The following is a 23503-nucleotide window of genomic DNA, read 5'->3' as shown; positions in this document are numbered from 1 at the left end:
GAGTCTGGGTTAAATATATACACGAGAAAAACGATATGATGAATTTAAACTTTGGTAAAAGTAAATATATATATACAACGGGAAGCGACGAACGGAAAGTAAACTTATTTTCTGCGGAACCATTTAATACAAAATGTAGTAAAATTAAGAAAGTGGTAACAATATATCCCTAAAAATTTTTTTAAATTAAGAATATAAATGGTTTGCTTATTTTCTTGTCAACCACCACAAATTCGATTCTCAAATATATATCTCAAATTTCCTCTAATTACATGGAAAAAACCAGATCCATGAGAATGAGAGATCTAAGACGAGAGTTAAAAATCAACAAAATAGATGAGCATATAGCTGAACTATGTGCAAGTTTCTTCAGAGATGCACTCTCTTGTCATACGTGCAATTACTTTAAAAATTTTGATTTTGAGCTCATCAAAGACAACATAAAATATAGCCCGACAACCGCCTTTTTCCTATCCGACGGAGTTTTGTCCCGTAAATTTTGTAAATAGCTGTAAATACTTGTAAATAATTTTGCGCATTTATTATGTATTTCTCCTTTTCCCTGGGGCTATGTGGCTACTGTGCACCTGAGAAGCTCGGGGGTAATACCTCGAAGGGAGGCGAGGCAGTCTGCCACAAAACCTCTTCTCTCTCTCAAACTTGTTTGTTCAATCTCACTACTTCATATTAATTTTCTCTCAGTAAAAGATACTGGACCCCAACTTTCACCTTTCAGTTGCGCTTCGGCGATTTATTATTTATTTCCACTCAGATGAATTAGTTGGAGCCCCTAGCGGGGCTGATGCTAAGATAACCAACACATATGAGTATGAGTACATGGAAAAAAGAATTTGGATTCATCCGCTCAACTGGTTCACTTTTTAAATAGTCCGCGCAAAAAACCAGGAGTAGACTTAACACAAAAATTCTTTAACTCTTGGTTACTGGCAAGGTCCTGTAAAGCAAGGTGGAATCCGAGAGAATAACCTCTTCTTCGCAAAGGACAACAATGGGTTTAGAAAAAAAAAGCAACAATACCCCAAAACTTTGTTTCGCTACATTAGTACATCAAGTCCTAGTTATGGTGGTGCTCTCGTTTTTAAGAGGCATTGTTTCTTCTCAGATTTATGCTCTGTCAAAAGTTCGGATCAGAGTATTTTTTTTTTTTGCTCTGAAAAATCGTGGTTAAACATCAGCATCCTAATAGTTTCTTTACTGAATATTAAAGTATTCTATTCAATCAAGTTCTGTGAACCAGCACTTTCCTAACGCTTTTAGAAGATTTAGCCGTTCAAACTTTAAAAAAAAATCTGTATCTTTTTTAGCTTATCTTAAAACAACATCACCACTTAAAAAAACTAACTATACCATCTTGTAGGTAAATGCATCAACTAACACGTGAAAAAAAATACTCAATGCGACCTCGTGCCATTTGCATTAGATAAAAATTGCAATAGGGGACACTCAAATGCTGTATTAGAAATCACATTCCTTCTCTTTTTTGAGACACTAATGAAGGATCACCTCCCTTCAAAATAAGATAATAAACTCAGCCCCTTCAAAATAAACTCAGTGGCGCGACATCCCATAGAGGGCGAGGGCCAACTGTGCCCATCTCAGTTTTCTTGACCTTGGGCTCTGAGGTGTAGGAGCAGATGTTCCGGTGTTTAGTTGTCAAGCATGCTTGGTACACATTTATCGACCCAGTGAAGGGATGAAAAGCTGGCTCAGCCCTGCCCGGCCCGCTGATCGAACACAGGACCTGTGTCACGGGAGCGCGACGCGCTATCGCTCAGCCACCGGGAGTCTCAAATTAGGATAAAATAAAGAAATTTTGCGATAACTTCATCTGTAATTAAAATTTATAATTATCGAAGGAAAAACATTGATGCGTTCAGTTACTCATACATTTAATAACCAGGTCATTGTTATTGTTGGCAATCATTTCTCCAAGATACCACAGGTTATTAACTGCATAGTCCTGGACCGATCAGTCATGGGCCGTAAAAATTTCGAAACGTATATGAACTCCACTGACGTCAAAGTGTGAAAGGATATAAACACCATTCAAGTAAATCTCAGACATCTATCAGCTAAATTAAGGCCATGGTGGCTAAAGGAATAAAACCTTCGCCTTCCAATGAGGTGAACCACTTTCAAATCCCAGCGATGGCTGGTTGATACGAATTCTTCACCTGGCTCGTACCGACCACAGTGCTGACATCAAATATCCTCAGTGGTAGACGAATCATGGAAAAGAACCCCTTTGCCTTTAGGCTAGCTATGGGAGGTTTTCGTGATTTTCCTCTTAAAGTAACTTAAATGCGGGGAAGGAATGCTCTTAAAGGAACGTAAATGCGGGGATTCCATAAAAAAGTCTTTCGTTAAGCAAATTTCTCCAAATACTTAGTCCAAGAGGCTCCATTGTCTTCTGGAGTGGGTTCAGAACTACAAGACTGCGAAGTTGAGCATTCGTAATTGTAACCCCCTCCCCCCAAAAAAGAATCAACTGTTGAAAGACGGTTATAAAATCAACTAAATTACACGAAGAAATGAGAAAATATTAAGAGATAGATAACAGAATTTTTGTTTTACTGTTCATTCCTAACAACACTTCGGACTAATACATTGCTTAGAAACTATGCTTTTCTATCAGAATTTTTGTGGCATAAACCGTCAGTGTTTCTTCTTCCATAATTATATTCTTTAATTACAGATAGAGTTCCTATAAATTTTCTTAATTTGAGCTCATTTTTAAGTGAAAGATCTATAATTTTACTGTACTGTCTCAAATTTGGTAATTTTTTTTCTCATGAAAATGGGCCTATGTCTCATCGATTTTTCTTTCCCTCGTTGTTAGTAGATGCATATGCCTACAAGATGGTATAGTTAGTTTCCTCGAGAAGCGATGCTGTTTTGAGATAAGCTTAATAAAAATGAGCAGGTTTTCCATTTTTTGAAAGTTCTGTTTCTTACTACTTTAAACTCAAAAAAGACCTGTCATTTACCTTCATATACAACATTTATTCATGCTGTTAACACGCTGAATGCCATGGGGGGTCACCGGTGACCGGCGAAGCCAAGATTATTAAAAACAAATTAAAATTTTTTAATTATTTTTTTGCATTATTATGGTTACTAAAATGGTTTAGCAATAGTTAATGCAATATAGAACACACAAAAGTAGTTTTATTTATGTACACAGAGATGCCAACTTGCTCCGGACAGCGAATAAATATTTTCAATTGGTAATTTATTAATTGTGGTTCTTGGTGTAATAAATTTAATTTAGTAGATTTTTATCCGCCACTATCTCTAAACAATTCGTAGGTTTATATTATTCACCACTTATTACAGTTATGTAATGCTAAAACTTTTAAAAACTAGAAAAATCTGTTTAATATTTGAAAATTTAGTAGGTAGTTATTTACCGTTCGGCCAGACGATAAGTCATGTAAAATTAGCGTGTCATTCAACGTGTTAATATATAGATTGAACTCTCTTTCTGCAAAGTACAGAGATGCCAACTTGCTCCGGACAGCAAATATATATTTTAAAGTGGAAGTTTATGAATTGTGATTCTTGGTTTAATAAATTCAATTTAGAATATTTTTATCCACCACTATTTCTAAATAATACGTAGGTTTATATAATTCACCACTTTACAGTACTTATGTCATGCTATACCTTTTAAAAAACAAGCAAGCAAGCAAAATTAGTCAAATATTTGCAAAATTTACTAGTAGTTATTTACCACTATTTTAATTATTTTGGCGTGTCCGGAGCAGTTGGCATCTCTGTAAGTATATTTATGAAACACTTGTGTTACCACTTTTTTTTTCGAATGTTTAAAATTATGCATCCCATTGGATTGAAATATTTTGCGTTTGAAAAGAAAATGTTATTTTGAAAAAACGTTAATCGAATACTCTCCTCAAATAAAACTCTTGTCTAATGAACATTTATCTGAGTAACTAATAAAGTGGTGTATATGTAGAGATGTCACAGGCGATTATAAATGTAAAAAATGGGTAGAAACTCAATTCACTTTTATTTATTTAAAATCTCTTTAACTATTCAATCGTAACTACTATTTACATTTCATTATTTTGCATAACATTTCGAACTATTCACCTTTAAAACATAAACATTTTTTGCATTCTCTTTCAATAAACTGGAATAATCTTGATAAAAAAAAGTTTACTAATTTTTTTTTAAACATCATTTTGAATTTTATTACTCAGCATTTTTAGTCAACAGTGGTAAATAAAACAACTGTGTATATAAAACAAGCATATGAACAAAATGGTAGTATTATTTATTTATACTAGTTTTTTCCCCATGTTATTTAGCTGTTCAAAAAACACATTGTATTTTGTGACTCAGATTTAATTATAAATTAAATACAACTAATATATTTAATAGAGTGGAACTACCTTTTTTTAATAAAATGAAATCTTAGATTGAAAATAACAACTCCAATTGTTGTTCCAAGCGATCGATACGGAAAATATTTTAAAATATCAGTATAATTACTTCCCAAACATTAATTACTTTTTAAAACAATTCAACCAACCTTTTAAATATGGATGCCAAATACTACGCTTTTTGTAAAATATTTTATAGAGTAGTAGCCATTTAAAAACTAAAGCTTTCAGAATGTTTGGTAATTTTGAGAACATTTTAAGGACTTTACCATGAAATAAATGAAAAAAAAATGGTGTTGAATAGGAGCGTTTAAATTATTTATATGTAGAGCTAAAGAGAATAAGTTTAAATGAGTAAAATGAATAATAGATTAAACATTAACTTAGTTACCACTCGTATAATTTTCTACAAAAGCGTACAAAATGGACAGTCTTGACTGAAAAGGCGTAGTAATAAAGCGCATCAACTTGATGTAAACAGGAGGAAGATATGAATTACCTGCTAGTTAAATATCAGCTATGCCAACTTGTTACACTTTTAGTAACAAATAAACAAATTCTACGCAAAGTTATTTTTAGATAATTTAGTATTGTTTAGTTTAGTTTTTTTCGTTTTAAGTAATTTTTTAACCATTTAAAACAGATGAAATAGTGACAAACAAAGTAACAAATGAAATGCAACTTTATTGCAGTATTGACACTTTAAAAGCGAGGGCGTAATTATTCCTATGCTACAAGTTTTACTACTTAATTTGTCTCCTTTGTCAAAACTAATAAACAGGTTGCAATATAGTCATCGCATCAGAAAGCCTCCACACGGTTTTTTTATAAGTAGTCTGCTCAGACTATTTCAAAAGTGAACCAGATGTGCGCATGAGCCTTTTTTATAAGTAATTGGATTTTTTTTCCAATTCCCTTTTTATAAGTAATTGGAAGAAATTTATCTCATATATTTGAGAGTTGAATTTGTGGTGGTTGACAAGTAAATAAGACAAGCCGATCATATTCATTGTTTTTCTAATGCCCACCTGGAGAATGATACAGGTATATGAAGGGCAGATTTGTCAACCACTCTTTCAGAGAAAACATATTAGGTGGTCCAGCGTTTCTCCCACAGTTAGGACAGATAGTTCAGAGAATGAAAGAACATCCATGCCTTGCCCGGGATTCGAACCCAGAACCTTTCTGATGCAAGGCCAGCTCCCTGACCCCTACACATTTCCGTCTGCAAATCATATTCATAAATTTAAAAAGAAAATAGAGATATATTTGCTACCACTTTCTTAATTTTATTGGATTTATACTTAAATGATTCTTTTGTAAATTGGTTATTCCATCATAGTGGTCGGATCGGATAATTGTGGTCTGATTGGTAGTCTGAATCTAATATAAAAAGGAGCATCATTATTACGAAGTGTACTAATTGTTCGTGAGTTAATTCTGCATCAATACATCAAGAGAAAGGTGTAACATTCCAGGAAACGTTTCAATTGTTTTTTTTTTTTTGTTTATTTGGGAAATCTCGTGATAAGCAGATCACTGTTACAGCTGTCATTTGCTCATCATGACAAATTCCGAGACGACATATTCCATTACGACAGATCTCGAGAGTTTTTATGGAACGAAATGTCGCAAGTAAAGTAGTAGTAAAATCTTTTGTGTCTGATCAGAGATGCACTCTCAGAGTTAGGCTTAAGTCTTATACCAAAGTCATCACAATTCATTTTAAGAAAAATCCTAATTAGCTGAGCTGGACAAATAAACAATTATTCTTCGCAGTTACAGTTAATGACACCGAAGCAATTTACCTAATTTTAAACGTCAAACTCTCTTCCAGAAACTTCTCTTTTACCAGCAAACAATGCAATTGTTCGAAAGTGGCTTTTTTTCTCCCAACAATTTCATTAATATTCTTCGGACGTTCGAGATGTTGCTGTTCCACTTACTCGAGTGCCGGGAACACGTGACTGAACTTGAATCTGTGTCCCTCACGTGATCTCGTGAGTATGATTGATCTTTCCTCCCTGAGGTGAGAAAAACCGTAATGCCATGCCGCTCACGTGAGGTCAACGTATTTAGTTCGACGGCCTGTACAACTTATTAGCTTCCCAGAAGTAGATCATCAGAATTTTTTTTTCTTGCTCACACCTTTATTTCTAAAGTTTATGGGAAAGTGATTTCTTGTCGAGTTAGGAGTTTGTAGAGCTATTAATACAGATCATGTTTATCTAAACAAAAAACAAAGTTTCTATTGTTGCAACAGCTGTAGCAGAAACATTTTCACTGCGGCATCGATAGTTATGTTTGATCATTTTATTTATCGAAATCATTTCTTTGCAGTGATATGATCATTGCTCTCATTAACAAAAGCAACAATGGTGCGTATAAGTTTAAGCATAATTTCACACTTTTGTCCTGTCTAAAAATATGCTTTACTTTTGGACACCCCATAAGTTCACCAAATATATTTATAATGACAAATTTTTGGTGTAACTACGTAATGAAAGTTGCGGCTAAAGTATATATGCAAGACTTTAACGCTTTTTGTAAGAATTATTTCAGTGGTAGCTAAGTTAATGTTTTAATGTATAGATTTTTTATTCATTTAAACTAAGTTTCCGCACCACTGCGTATAAGAAATGTAAAAGTTCACATTTAACACCACTTCGATCCTCCTCCATCGTGGTCAAAATTACCGAAGATTCTGAAAGTTTTAGTTTTTAAATCTCTATCACACTTTAAAATATTTTAAAACAAAGCGTAGTAGTTTGAATACATGTAATCGAGTTTTTAAGAGCCGTTAAGAACACAGATTAAGAGTTTAACTTCATGATAATTTATCAATTTTTTAAAGTCATATACAGTGATAAATCCATTGCTTAGTTTGTTGTTTGTCTAGAATTTAATAATTCTTTTCCACGATAAGCTATTAATGATTTGTGTTTTTGTGATTAAGCCTAGAAATAAAAAAGAAGCTGGCATTTTCTGAAAGAAAAGAGTGGCTAATAATATAAATTGTCATTTAGTTTTCATATACTACTGTAACGCTTTTTACAAGTCACTTTCTTATCACTTTAATATAAAAAGTCGGGTAAAAGGTTCACAGTGATGTGGAATGTACTCTAAAATAACAAAAACAATGTGAAGAAAACGCAAATCAAGTGTGGAAATTGGATATTCTATAGTTTCGGTTCTACAGACAAGAACCTTCTTCGGTATCTAAACAGTAAACACTAAAATGACATTAGAAAAGTAACGAGCTTAAGACGTGCTAAGTGGTTTAACCAATCAGGATAGAGAAACAAGTTTGAACTAGATAACAAAAAGAAGGACGATAAGAAGCAAGGTGAGGGGGTTTAGCGGGAACATCAGGGACAAAAGGTTAAATTAGATTTCCATACATTGCAAGGGGGGAAATGCTAGAAATATCTTTCAACAAGTTATTAAATTTTTTTCTAAATATGGAGTGATTCCCAGAAATCAAGTTAGGTAGATGAAGAGCAGTGTTAAATGATTTTCGCAGAAGAAAACTCATACCTATGATTAGCAGGAATGTATAAAAAGATAGTTTAATATCCAGCTTTTTGACACATCTTTAATGTTCTTTACGTCGAAACTTAAAGACACATTTACTTTGTCATATATACTGAAATCAATTCCACAGTATCCGTATTAGCAAACTAAATTGGTATGCAGATTTTTATTATCACAGTACGTAAGACGACAGTAGCAGAAGCATTTACTGCCACTTTTAGCTATGAGCATTGCTGAAATCCCAGGCTTCTTCTTTTGATGTTTGAGCTGGCGGGCCTCCCAGCGGCCCTTGTCCCAATCATCATGTTTATTTTGTTAATTGTGGTTTTGAAAATAAGTCTGGGAAAATAAGTTCGTGACGATTTTGAAAATAAGTCTTTCTAGTGGTAGCGAACCAAAGTAGAAATTTTTAAAGCAAATGGATCTCTCATAAAACTTTTATCAGAAATTAAGAATCTAGACATATGGCCTGCACTTTTATAAGTAATAGTGGACAAGTTACGCTAAAATTATTTTTTTTTAAATATTAAGACTTTAATTTTGCTACCGTCTGAAAAGAAGATTTCTGAAACTACGGAAATTCCGTAGCAGTTGGCATGACATAAGTATTGCAAAATGGTGAATTATATAAGCCTACGAATTATTTAGAAATAGTGATGGATAAAAATCTACTAAATTGAATTTATTTAACCAAGAATCACAATTGATAAACTACCACTTTAAAATATATATTTGTTGTCCGGAGCAAGTTGGCATCTCTGCACTTTGTTCCAGGTCTCTCGTACCAGTATAAGCTTATTTCTTCATGACTTTTGAGCATAGAACCAACCAGTATAGGATGAATTCGCTGGTGGCGCTACGCGCCAAATGCCTAGGTACCCCACATATCCAGCTCTCTCGTGCTGAGGATTTTAATGTGTCGTCAATATTACCAAAAATTCTGATAGCTTTGGTATCTACCACTCTATAAAATATTTTTCAAAAACCGTGCTAGTTGGCAGCCAAGGGCATCAATAGTAGTTTGACGATCCTTCACAGTCTTCGGATATATGAAGATATTAGCGCCAGGAGAAATTATTTTCGGCAATTAAACAAAATTCAAGAAGCCTTCGCTTCTGACTCTCTAACTGTTCTATAAAATATTGTGCAAAAAACGTAGTAGTTGGCAGCCATGGGTACCAATGGTAGTTTGGCGATACTTTCACGGTCTTCGGAATAAATACCTATATTAGTTTCCAGAAAATGATTATAAAATATTAGTGCCATCACAATTTATTTTATGCAATTAACCAAAATTCAAGAAGATTTCGCTTTTGACTCTCTACAACTCTATAAAATATTTTACAAAAAGCGAAATGGTTGGCAGCCCTGCGTTAAATTTCTGTCGATGAAAAATCCATGTTTGATTTATTTTCATTAGAAATAGTGCCTAAAGCGCTTTCAGTATTTTCGATCTACCGAAAAATTATATCCGCGAAAAGCTGATCTTTATTATACAAGGAAGTCTTTATAAAAAGTAAAAAAATATCGGTAGAGCACTCATCCAATATACAGCTCAATCAAATATTTGCCTGCGTTCGATACACATATATTGTGGTAGAACTATTACTCCCAATTCATTGTTTTTCAAAAAGAATTATAAGATCCTAACCAATCATGATTTAGGTATTCGAGACTAGAATTGATAAAAAAAGAAATTAAATAAGAGGGTAGTTACAGTAAGTAGGGTAGTAGCATACATTGTAAGAAAACTAGCCACTAGATCTCCCCTCATGTATATACATGTATTTCCCCCCCCCCCCACCTTTTTAACTCTTTTTTTTGTATTCGTATGATTTTTTTATGTATCAAACTGTGATTTTACTTCACATGTAACCCAGACTCTAAATCATGTACCTCTACTTGAGATTTAACTTTAGTTAAACACAGCACCACCCTTCCCATCCTCCAATTTATATAAATTTCGATGTAGGAGTAGAAAGCCAATTCGGATAGGAACTCCGAAACAACTGTATTAGTTAATAGTTAGCCACTAGATAGCGTACCAAACGATTATTATTTATTGGTTCTTTTCTGGGAGACCAAGAGCCGAGAGTGGTAAAAAAGAGGATGGTTGTTTTAAAATGTTGCGTCTCTGCTAATGCATGTCAATGTTGTAAATTGGTAACATTATCAATAAATAGTTTTTAAAACGTTGAATGCCAGGCTATTTTTACAGGGTTCTCCAGTCTGGCCAAACGGTAAATAACTACAAGATAAATTTGCAAATATAAGACAGATTTTGCTTGTTTTTATGAGGTTTAGCATGGCAGATCTATATAAAGTGGTGAATCATATAAGCTTACGAATTGTTTAGAAATAGTGGTGAATAAAAATCTACTTAATTGAATATATTAAACCATGAATCACAACTACCACTTGAAAATATTTATTCAGTGTCCGGAGCAAGTTGACATCTCTGTGCATACAAATAAAACTAGTTTTTTGTGCTCTATATTGCATTAATTTCTTCAAACCATTTTAGTAACGAATTATCTGGGATTAGAACTGAAGGTTAACTTAGATATTTTAAAAGTTATTAAACTTTTTTAAAAATTGCCAGTTTGGCGACATTTTTTACCTAGATGAAAATTATCGAAATCTTTGCCTTATTCTCAGTTTTTGCAAATTTTTATGAGCCCAGGTAATGCAGCAATGGAGTAAGTTTTTAAATCTTAATAAACTAGACCACAAACGCTTTTTATATTCATAAAACTTGGGATTTTCTCCACATTGACGTTTTTCGCCATTTTAAAAATTTGCGTAGACAGCGTTGGGTTACCTCAACAAAAACTGTTTCTATGATGGTAAATTTGATTTTAAATTCTTCATAGCTACCAGTTTAGAACTGGTTACTATTTTTATTTACTTATTACATTGCACAACAGTATATAAGTTAATTTGCCGTAAAAAAAATATTTATTTATAAAAATTTTTCTTAAAAAATTACTGGTAGTTAATTTTTATTTAAATTTTTAAATTCGTTTTTGGTAAAATATTTTATTGAATGGCAGACAATAAAAAATTAAAGTATTTCGAATTATAAGGAATTCTACCAACATTTTAAAAGCCACATGACGAGTAAACTGTAATAAAGTGGAGCTTTAATTAATAAATATAATTCACACAATTAAAAACTAATCACAATTAATAAACTACCACTTGAAAATATTTATTCGCTGTGCAAAGCAAGTTATAGCATCTCCCTGTAAGTAATAAAACTACTTTTGTGTGCTCCATATTGCATTAATTTCTTCAAACCATTTTAGCAACGAATTATCTGGGATTAGAACTGAAGGTTAACTTAGATATTTTAAAAGTAATTAAGGGTACAGGAGACCTTGAAAACAAATTTTTTTAAGTTTTAATCCTACATTTACAGAGATGCCAACTGCTCCGGACGAGCCAAAATAATTTAAAAAACGGTAAATAATTACAAACTAAATTTTCCAAATATGTGACTATTTTTGCTTGCTTTTTAAATGGTATAGCATGTCTCAAGTACTTTACTTACTTTACTTTTACTTTTATTTACAAAAATTGGGCACCTGGGCCTCTTAGCAGCCCCTATCCCATACATCTAGAAATTTACAGAAAATTTATAGTAATAACATTTTGAATTTAGCAGTCGATGTGGTAGCTAATAGAAAAACAAGCACTTTGCTTGAGTAAATATAACATTTGAATATCTGATTCATCGAATCTAAGTTGACATATATAAATATAAACATAATTTGACATATATATACGTAAGTTGACATAAATAAATATTAACATAAATTGATACATATTTCACTAATTAAATTTCTATATTTTAACTAGCACATATTTAATTATGACATACATTGAAGTTCATTCGAATACATTGTGGTAGCCATAAAAAAAAAATTAAGCCGTTCGCTTGTGAAATAATAAAACGATGAAAAATTCAATATGACAAATTGACGTTTTTACATAACATTAGAAATATTGATTGTAGACTTTAATTTAAAATAAAGATATAACATGATTTGATATGTGCAATAATTGATTTTTGAAAAATGAAGAACATAATTGATGAATATAGATAAATTATACCTTGATTCATGATAAAATAACATATTTGGAGAAAATGCAGTAAATATATTTTACTAGAGAAATATTGTTCCTTAAATACAATAGAATTTGCAAAAGAATTTAACGTGCATAAAGAGATAAATACATATGCATTAATTGGCTATATTTTCAGAAAATAAAATTTGATGTAATTTAATTTAACATAAGTAAAAGTCTACTGTGAAAAGTTCAGTGAATTTAACTTGAGAGTCTTGGAAATAAAAATAGAACTCACTGTGATTGAGATGTTTCCCCGATGATATCCCGCAGAAGACGTAGCACTTCTTCATTTTTGAGCAATTCCTGTAATTCTTTGATTAATGACACTAATCGGTGAGCAAGTTTAGGCGTTGAATTTGATGTTGCTCGAGGGCTCCTTCTGCTGGGGCGGGTCTCGCACCCAGTATAGTTGGCTGTGTGGTTTTTGTAACAATTACAGCATTTTGGAGGTGTTATTCTGTCTTTGTTGCATTCATGAGACCTGTGGTTTTCAGCGCATTTTACACACCTTGCAGGCGCATTGCAGTGGCTTTGCGTATGTCCATAATTTTGGCAGTTGTAACATTGTGTAGGTCGTCGACCTCCTCGAAATCTTTCGATTTTGATCGGAATCTGCTGTATGTTGTTGACTTCGAATATTCTTTGGTGATTCGCCGTTGATGTTAGGATTATGAGAAAGAGTGGAAGGAGCCGATAGGCCTCTCCCATTCTCTTCTTAAACTGCACTATTTTAAAGGTTTCAACGTTGTTTTTCTGTAATTCTGTATTGATGGCATCTGTATCAAAGTCCACAGGCAAGCCACGGACCAAAACCTTAATAAATCTAGCTTGCGGTGTTATTTCAGGTTTGCTGGGCGGATCCCGTACTTTGTCGGTATCCTCCTTAGGTTTTGTTGTCGGCAAGATAGTGACGTCATGTGTTGAATTATGTTGGCTAGAAGAAGGACAGCTGTTTGTAGACATGAGTGTAGAGTTATCTACAATTGTTTGGACTGCATTTTGCTTTTTCTTCTTTTTTCTTTTCTTTGCTGGTGGTTCTGTATTATTGTTAATATTGATGTCAGTTTCTGTATTTGGTGTTGTATTCAGGTTTTCATCTTTATTTTCCATGGTTATGTCGCCAGTGCTTGGATTAGTTTCAGTCATTATTGATTCGACTTGAATGGATTTTTTATTCATCTCCTTGTTTTCTTCTGCTTGAATTTTCCTCTTCCATCTGACGTGATAAGCTGCATTTGTCAGTTTTAGGAAGTAATTGTATTCGTAGTCTCCAGGGTAACTTGATCTTATTTGAATGAGCAGTTTGCTAAATAATTTATCTAAACGAATCAGCTCCTCTGTATCAAACTGAGTGTAAAACTCTACGAGATCGTCAATATGTTCATGTTCAACTGGTGGAAAGTATTTTTTTGATATCCCACAGATAGCAATGATTTCTTCTAATGACGTGGATTCTTTGCAATGCGACGGTGAATTACGACCAGAGAATGAGACCTTTCCACCACGAGCTGTTTTATGATACGGCATGACTTGAAAAAACAAAATGGCGGGCTCAAAATCCAGACATCAAAATGGCTAGTTGACAGTATTATCTCTCCCTACTCCAGAATCTGACGAGATCAAAATCAGTATCACTCACCTTGTAAAGTTCAGGATAATCAGCATCAATTCAACATAACCGGCATCACAAGGGAGAAGAGGACATCAGTAGAGCATCACCTTTGAATGCCACGGGTCAGGCAGGATTTGTACTATCTTTTTTCGTCTCAAGTACTAATAAAGTGGTAAATTAAATAAGCCTACGAATTACTTAGAAATAGTGGTGGATAAAAATCTACTAAATTGAATTTATTAAACCAAGATATTGGATAAACTACCACTTTAAAATATATATCTGCTATCCGGAGCAAGTTGGGATTTCTGCATTTATGAAATTTACAACATTTACTTATATCACATTTAGAAATCTGTGTAAAAAAGTTTATGCAGATTACTTCAGTAGTTTTAAAAATATTGAACTTTTAAAATAACGAAAAACATCCCATGCGCAAATAGTATGATTATAAATGTGCAATTTTTTGTTAAGATGCTCGTTTCATACCTATGAATAAAAGTTAGCATCATTCATTAACTAAATATTTTGCATTAGCTCAAAAAATTAAATTTGAAGGAATTACACTGAAAATTTTCAAAAATTTCAATGAAAAATAAATATTTACAGCCAAAATATTTATTTCACTAAGTTTTTACACAACAAAACATGCTAACTTTTAATGGTATATACACTGCTAAAAAAAATTAGGGGAGCCATGTGCTCCCCTAATTTTTTTGAGTAGTGTATATACATATATATATGCATAGATATACACTGCTCAAAAAAATTAGGGGAGCACATGGCTCTCCTAATTTTTTTGAGCAGTGTATATATATGGTATCTATTTATAAAGTTTTAACACAAACAAGAAAAAATTGAGCCGCATGGAACATTTTGAAAAAGTAAAATTACTGAAAATTTCATTTTGAGAAAAAACCAATGTCTCCTATAACCGAAAGCTATAACTCCACACTATTTCTCTTAGGTACTCCGATCAAATCATTATGAAGGTAAAATAGTTTACAAAACAGACATTTAATACAAAATCTAGTGAAATTGAGAAAGTGGTAGCAAATATATGTCTAAAAATTTTTTTAATTTATGAAAATGATTGGTTTGTCTTCTTTACTTGTCAACCACTAACATATTCAATTCCCAAATATATATGATAAATTTCTCTCTCAATTACTTTTTAACCTCATCGAGACGGGCGAGTCATCAAGGTAAAAAAATATATTTGGTAGGCAAAATACTTCTATATAAGTTTATTTGGGGGAATAATAATAATAGTTTGATGTAGTTAATATACCACTACTTAATTCAAAATAAAAATTGCTAAGTTACATTTTGAACTTTTATTAATTTTGTCAGAAATAAGGTGAAAAAAGAACTAATTATAAAAAAGCAAATTATAAAAAAAATAAGCCTTGTCCAAACTTAGCTACCACTTTTTATTTATTTCCATCCTGATTCTGGTTCGTACGATTGTATTTATGACTCGCCAGCCCTAAAAAGGCTAAGAAAAATTTGAACTCATGCGCACAACTTGCTCACTTTTTAAATTATCTGCGCAGACTTATTATAAAAAAAACAGTGTGAGGGCTTTTTGCTGTAGGAGGTGATGGCAGAGCAAGCTTCAAAGGATTTGCATAAACTTTTGAATTATTTACACGTAGTGGTGAGGAAAATAACTATATATCAATTATACCAAATAATACAAGATTTATATATTAAAGCAAACTTAGCTACCACTAAAAGAAATTTTCCAAAGAAGCTGATAAACTTAAAATCCTTCAAATGAGTATATTAACATACTTTCATTTTTTATACAGATTTAAAAGTAGGCTCTAAAACCGTTGAAATCCAGCTTCAGTTCTTAATACAATCATTTGACCAAAAGTTATTCAGGGATTAAACTTTTTTCAATTTTGCGTGCTGTAATCTATTATTTCAGAATTTTTTTTAGGAAAAATTAGCTAATTATTAATTTATTTTTCAGGTGACATTAATACACCCGCCTCTTGGGATGTCCCACCATTAAGGGTACCCGGTACAAAGTACCCAATCATCGTATTCTCTCATGGACTTGGCGGTTGCAGGACAACATATACCACTTACTGTTTAGAACTTGTTTCTCAAGGTTTCGTCGTTGCTGCGCTGGAACACAGGTAAGAGGCTTAGAAACTCATACTTATTTGTGGTGGTTATCTCAGCATCAGTCCCGCCAGGGGCTCTATCTAATAAGCTTAGAACTAACTAACTACCTAATCAATTTTTTCAGAGTACCTATCCATGTATGGATATCTGCTCTTTCATCTAAATTGAATAATATGTGGTGGAAGGGAAGGGAGGTGCTGCGTTAACATTAAGTTAAATCTCAGAATGAACAATAATTGATAAAATCAAGTCAGAGTCATACATAAAAATAAATCGCAAGTTGATACATAATAAAGGGAACAAATTGAAGATAAAGAAAGAATATTTACAAATTTACAAAAGGGGGAAGATTCCCTGTGCACTCTCTCGCCTCCCCCCGGTATAGCCGGGCTTCATTGGTGCAGAGAACACAGTTTGTCTAGGACAGTGGGGATAGTCATGATTATCCGAAATGCTTAGAGAGAACACAGTCGCTTAAGAAAAAAGCGGTTATCGGGCTGAAATTTTTATTGTCATCTATGAAATCAATGTCTAATAACTTATTGAATTTACATGTTGGACAATTTTTGGCACCTTTAAAAAAGGATGCATCGAGTTTAAAAAGGCACTCGTCTATTTTGTCGATTTTGAGGTCATTATAGAGGGTGTTATTTCTGACAAACCAGGGAGCCCCAGTGATTAGTCTTAGGGTTTTGTGTTCGAAGACTCTGAGTCTCTTTCTTTGTGTATTTGTAAGCGTCCCCCATGCCGGGGATGCATAGCTGAGGATTGGTCTTATGCACATTAGATAAATGTGCCTTTTCGTGTTTAAAGCCATTTTGCTATTGCTATTTAAAATGGGTTTCAAAGCAGCTTCAGCTTTTTTAAGTATATTAGAGACGTGATATTTCCAATTTAGGGTGCAGTTTATAGTGATACCCAAATAGTTTGCTTTAGAGACTTTGGGAACTTCTTCGTTGAATAATAAGATTTTTTCGTAGTTGATAATTTTCTTTTTATTTGTTTTGCGAATAATGAGTAGGTTTGATTATAAGCTTAGAAAAGGGGCTGAAAGCCCATATATATCAAGACGGAAAAGAGTAAAAACTGGTAGCAAATATATTTCATTTTATAGCTTTTTATCGGGAATAATAAAAATCCATAACTACCAATTGTTTTTAACGGATACAATTTTTATAATGAATTGCTTCTTCGCCTTGATGTTATTATTTACAGTGTATTGTCTATTGTTGAGAATAGCTTAACTCCTCCCGAATACTATCTAAAATTGAAATAGTTCTCATACCAGTATTTTCTCTTTCCCGTCTCGCTTTCAGGCCTGGCTTGGAATGTATATGTTTACATAAAATAAAATTAAGTTTGTGTTTGAATATTCTAAAAATGATTGCCTGATTCTCAAGTGGTAGCTAAAATAAACTTTTAATCATTGCTATGACTTTATACTCATTTACGTTTATATTACTTGCTTTTGTTTGCATTCAGCGGTAGTGGAACTCGTATAGACTAAATTTATAAGACTTATTACCACTTTTAATGTGTGTATATATATATATATATATATATATATATATATATATATATATATATATATATATATATATATATATATATATATATATATATATATATATATATATATACTGCAAAAAAAATTCCGACACCAAGAAGGAGTTGTGCTAAAGAAACTAAATTAGCAGAGATGCCAACTGCTCCGGACACGCCGAAATAATTAAAAAAACGGTAAATAACTTTAAACTAAATTTTGCAAATATTTGACTATTTTTGCTTGCTTTTATAAGGGTATAGCATGACATAACTACCATAAATTGGTGAATTATGTAACCCTACGAATTATTTAGAAATAGTGGTGGATAAAAATCCACTAAATTGAATTTATTAAACCAAGAAATGCGACGATACTATTTCGCTATTTTTGGGAGAAGGTTGTGAGCAATCCTGAACAATGCTGCTATTTGGCGATCGTTTGGCAAAAATATTTATTTCGCAAACTTTATGTGCATTTTTTTAACAATGAATATTTCATAAATTTGATGATATTTTACACTATTTTTTATGATATTTCTTTCCTTTGAGTGAATAGTTTGTCCTTCATGAGACATTTCGCTGGGAGAACAACAGTTTTAAAATTTAAACTATATTTAATTAGCTAGTGTAACAAAAGGTATATTAGCAGATGATAAAGCAAAGTAAGTGAAAAAGAATTCACTTTCTGTGTTTGGCGCAAATTAAGGGTTGTCTCAATTTCAACAACGGAGATGTTTTTACTCTTACTCCCCCGCGCTGAAATGAACTCTGCGTCCGAGGAGGTGGAGCCAAGTCTCAACTCCTGGTGAACGAACTATACCACTTTAAAATATTTATTTGCTGTCCGGAGCAAGTTGGCATCTCTGAATTTGGTAGTCTTGTTTATGCAACTTAAAGACTATGTCTGATCAAATTTAGCGCTTGGTACATAAGTTATAACCGTCGTGGAACAGCGGACCAAATTTTTTGGTTACAACGATCAATATTCATTCGTATCCTTGTAATTTTTAACCCAATCCAATAGACAAGGGATCTCCTGGATCAAGTATTGGGAGAAGTTTGCTTTCGTGGAGGACTTTTTGATGGAGCTAACCCGCATTTGCGTTACACGGAAAGGAAAACCACGAAAACCTTTCACTGTTCACCTGATTGCAAGCTGTAACCTACAAATAATGTAACCCATGACGTCTACCCCTGAGGATGTTTGACGTCAGCATTGTGGTCTCTGAGAGCGGGGTGCTTTGCCGGGATTTGAACCCGGTTCATCTCATTGGAAGGCGAGTGCACTATCCCATGAGCCACCACATTTCTCTTATGCATGATTTCATTTTACAACAGCATACCTGCCAACTTTTAATCCGTTCCATTATCATTTTTCCCAGTGGTATTAAAATGGAATTAAAACTTCAATTTCAAGCAAACAAATACGTTGTATATGAGCAAACTTAAGTTGACAACCATGATGGTAACGCATATTAATATATGTGCTTAATTTTTGTAAGAATAGTGGTGATCAATATCATTTAAAAATTAAGATTATAAAAGAAAAAATAATATATAATTACTACCACTTTAAATATGAAAATAAAATCTTCCGGAAAATCCGGAAGAGTTGGCAGGTATGCAACAGTAATTTAATAGCCAACCCAATTATGGGTTTACGGCTACTAATGCAGTAGCCTTGTAATTTTGAACCCAATCCCGAAAACAAGGGAACTCCTGGATCAAGTATTCTGCAAATTTACTTTTATTTCTAATTTAATTAAGTTTTTGAATGCAAAATTTAAGATTAATTAAGTAAATAATGCAAAAGAAATTGTAGTGGTGAGAAATTACCCGACTGAAAACTTCATTCGTTTGAAAAATATGCGAGAATAAAATAACTGTAACATTGTTTCAAGCGCATTAAAAATAGGCGCCCATTTTCATGACTTGACAGACGTGAATGTAACGAAGCAAAAATAATTTTAAAAAATAAATGTTAAGTTCCCAGCGAAAAATGGAAAAATTTAGGTTAGAAACAAAATTAGAAAGGAAAAAAAAACAGAGGAAAAAAATTGCGAAAAATAGAACAAAAATGAAAAACACAGTGGCCGAAAGTCTCGATAATTTTAACACTTTCATGTCCGGTGACACCAACGTGTTGTCACGTGAAAACCAAACGTTAGTTGGCCGGTGACAACACCTGATATTTATGTGACATTTTGTCTAGGGACAATAGAGTACAGGGATGCCAACTGCTTCGCTATCTGGAATAGCTTTAATAAAGTGGTAGCAAATTATATAGTAAAATTCGTTAAAGAAAGATAGTTACGCCTATTTTTTAATATGATAACCAATAGTTTGATGCTATGCGGTTGCATTTTATATCATACTTATAATTTTTGATATTTAGTGGTGAAAATATTACTTATAATGAAAAATACTAAACTAAAAGTAACTTAAGTTTCGCTACCACTAGAAAATACTATTTTACAAAGCGGAGCAAGTTACTCGGAACCAGTTACATGGTATCACTAAATATATGCGGACCGCATAGTGTTAAAATAATTTCCACCCCACTCATATGAGCTCGTCTTGATACCCTGGAATCTTGGTTTATTCATCTGAATGCCGATTCCCTTTCTAACGACAGTAGATCGTCTCCACCTTTCCGTAATGCGTAGAAATGCCTTTTACCTTGATTCTTTTCTCGGTAACTGTGTATTTTCTTGTTCTGTTTCTCAATTTTTTCTCTTCTCCCGGCTACTGCGTTTTTGTCAAGTTTTTTTCCTCACCTTTATTTACTGATACTGATAGTAATTTCGAGTGACAAGATTCGATTATAACATTTATCGATATTCGATATTACAATTATAAATTTTTGAGCCGTGGTGGCTCAGAGGATGGAGTGTTCTCATTCCAAACAGGGGGTCCGGGTTTGAATTCCAGCGACCGCTGGTCGATGCGAACTCCTCACATGGCTCGCTAAGACCACAGTGCTGGCTTAAAATATTCTCAGTGGTAGACGGATCGTGGGTTAGACTACCTTCGCCATCTTCTGGCTTACGGTTGGAGGTTTTCCAGTCTATGTAACACAAATGAGGGTTAGTTCAATCAAAAAATCCTCCATGAGGGAAAATTTCTCCCAATGCTTGCTCCAGGAGTTTCCTCTCCTTCTGGATTGGGTTCAAGGCTACGGAGTTGAACATTAGCTGTCGTAAACCCAAAAATTGGGTCGACTGTTCAACGGCGGTTAAAAAATGAAATAAGAATTTTCAGACAAATTACAAATTAAGAGCAAAAGAGAGCCTACTTTTTTCCAAAAAACGGTTTTTTCGCACTTTTAAAAGATCTTCAGGATCTGAAAAAAAAAAAAAACTCTTGCCTCCGCAGTGATAGAGATTTCATTTAAAATTGGTCCTCAGAAGAAAAAAAAATTAAAAACAGGGAAACGCTTTTTATTTTCAAGAAACTTTAGCTGTTCTCCAAATTGATGTCTTGCGCCATTTTCAAAGCGTAGCCATTTTTAAGATAGTGTAAGATTAATACCAGTGATTTTTAATTAGAATGCATTTAGAATTATAGTAATACTAAAACAGAAATAAGGTTTTGAACAGGGTTGCCACGGGCGAATAAAAAGGAAAAACGTGGTGATTAAAAAAAATTTAAATTTTATTAATATAAATTAAAGATACTTTCTCGAGCATTTTTTTTCTAAGTTTACTATTGGGCCGGGAGAGCCTGGTCGGTAGGGCGGTGGGCCCATATCCAAGAGGTCGTGGGTTCGATCCTCGTCGGCCGAAGACTCCCCATGTAGTAAATGGTGACTGATGTACGTTAAATCTGTCGAGTCTCAAAGTCCTCCATGTTCCCACAACAAATCAATACCTCTGGGGATACTGATCCAGGAGTTTCCTTGTCTTCTGAATTGGTTCAAAATTACAAGGCTACGGAGTTGAACGTAAGTAGTCGTAAACCCATGAAATTGGGTCGGCTGTTCAACGACGGCTATAAAATAAAATAAGTTTACTATTGAAAGTAAATACAAATGTTTTTGTTTTAAATATGAATAATTTGCAATGTAAGTCATAATGGTTGTTACGACTGAATAATTAAAGAGATAATAATAATAAAAAAATGAATTGAGTTTCTACCACTCTTTATATTTATAATCTCCTGAGGCATCCATGTCGTGAATTTCCAGAACTCATTTTGGTTGATCCTAATTTAGCCTGGATAAAAATGACATAATTTCTAAACACTTCAAGAGTGATATTTCTAATGGTGACGACAGTTTTCCGGTGAAAAATATTCTAAAACATTTTCTTCTAAAAGAACGTTTACATCAAGTTAGTACAATTTTACGACGGTCGTTGAGTGGCCGACCTCATTCTAGGTTTATGACTATCCACATGGGTGAAAGCCCTTATATAGCAAGACGGAAAAGAGAAAAACCTGGTACGTAAAACATTTCATTCCAGCATTTTTTTCGAAAAAAATGAAATATCTGTAACTATCAAGATTTCTTTTATAATTCTGGCATATATATAAAACTGCTTCTTATCCAAGATAAAGTAGATATTGTTAAAAAATTTAAAAAAAGAATAAGTTAACTCCTCCCCAAAACTCGCAATAACTGAAATGGTTTTACTACCAGCCTTTCCTGTTTTCCGTCTCGCTTTCACCCCTGACTATCCATGTTGAATTTCGTTGCCTTGTAATTTTGAACCCACTCCAGAAGACAAGGGAACTCCTGAATGAAGTATAGGGAGAAATTTTCCTTTGTGAATGACTTTTTGATGAAACCTAATCGCATTTCCGTTGCATGGAGTAAAAAGACTGCCAAAACCGCCTTCGGTAAGCCTAACGGCAAGGGGACTCTAACCCATGATCCGTCTACCACAGAGGATATTTTTACGTCAGCGACTCTATGGTCTGTGTGAGCCGGGGTGGAATTCGTATCGACAAGACATCGTTGGGATTCGAACCTTGTTCACCTCATTCGAAGGCGAACGCTCTATCCTCTGAGCAACCACGGCTCAAACATATATATAAAGCTTATTGAGTGAGCCGAGTAGTTCATAACTGCTAGATGGGTTCGGAATTTGCTTCGACCAGCCATCGAAGGGATTCAAACCCGGTTCACCTCATTGGGGAGCTAGCGCTCTATTTCTTGAGCCACCACGGATCCATAGAGTTAGCATAGAAGTGTTCGTATTATTTTCTCGCACATATTCATTTGTAATTTGTATGAAGTTTAACCCTTTCGCGCCGACTGTCACAAATACGTGCCAGCATAAAACTCTATCAATCAGGATAAAAAGATAAAACTGGTAATCAAAGTAATTCTTTAGCAGTTTATTTGTGGGTGGAGTTATAATTGTTTGATTTATTTAATTCACCATTACTTTGTTCAAAATAAAACTATTCAGTTATACTTTGAACTAACATTGATTATATATATGATTAAGCTAACAATAATTAAAGTAAGAGCAAAGTAAATCTGTCAAATTAGCAACGGCTACATTTAGGTTACCGTTTTTTATTTAATTACAACTTGATTCTGATTTTGTACGAATGCTTTTCTGAATCAACCGTTCCCAAGGGGTTAAACATACAGTTGGTAAAAAAAAATGAACGCCTAACTTATAAAATTTTGAAATATTGTTCATATATTTCTTCTGTGAAGTGTTATGATGATATGTTTCAGTCAAGCCTTTGTATAAGTGCAATAGCTGTAGTATTGAGAATTAAAAAAAAATTTCCGATGAAGCCCATAATTAATTATTTTTGTTGCAATTTGTAGGCAAAAATGAGCCCTGAATCCAACTTTTAAAAAAGTTTTGACGGGAGAAAAAAAGATCAAATATTTCGCATAAATATTTAAAATCGCCATTTTTAGTATCAATAGAGGCAAGTTTTTTGTAAGCCAGCATAGGGAGTTATGATTTCTTTCAAGCAGTTATTGCGTAAACATACTACTTTCGAAGCTGAAATTAACTTGTCTTAATTATGAAATCAAAAAGTGTTTGTCAGAATTTTTCACTCAATTCTTGAAATTTATTTTGCTCAATTAAATACCAAAACATTCAAAAAAAATTGCTAACGCTGCAAGGCGATCACAAGTGAC

General features: G+C 33.3%; 1 protein-coding gene across 1 annotated transcript in view; it reads left to right on the top strand.

Moving 5' to 3' along the window:
* Positions 1-23503, top strand: part of LOC107442841 (platelet-activating factor acetylhydrolase-like) — a 165164-nt gene that overhangs the window by 29219 nt on the left and 112442 nt on the right. Inside the window, exon 3 of the mRNA XM_043044717.3 lies at positions 15689-15857. Coding sequence (XP_042900651.2) covers positions 15689-15857 — 169 coding nt within the window. The remainder of the gene's footprint in view (positions 1-15688; positions 15858-23503) is intronic.

The sequence above is a fragment of the Parasteatoda tepidariorum genome, chromosome 4 (genome assembly GCF_982258835.1).
Source record: "Parasteatoda tepidariorum strain Cologne lab strain chromosome 4, Ptep-v5.0, whole genome shotgun sequence".
Lineage (NCBI taxonomy): Eukaryota > Metazoa > Arthropoda > Arachnida > Araneae > Theridiidae > Parasteatoda > Parasteatoda tepidariorum.
Note: the sequence above shows the minus strand (reverse complement) of the source record. Positions and strands in the feature narration are given on the sequence as shown.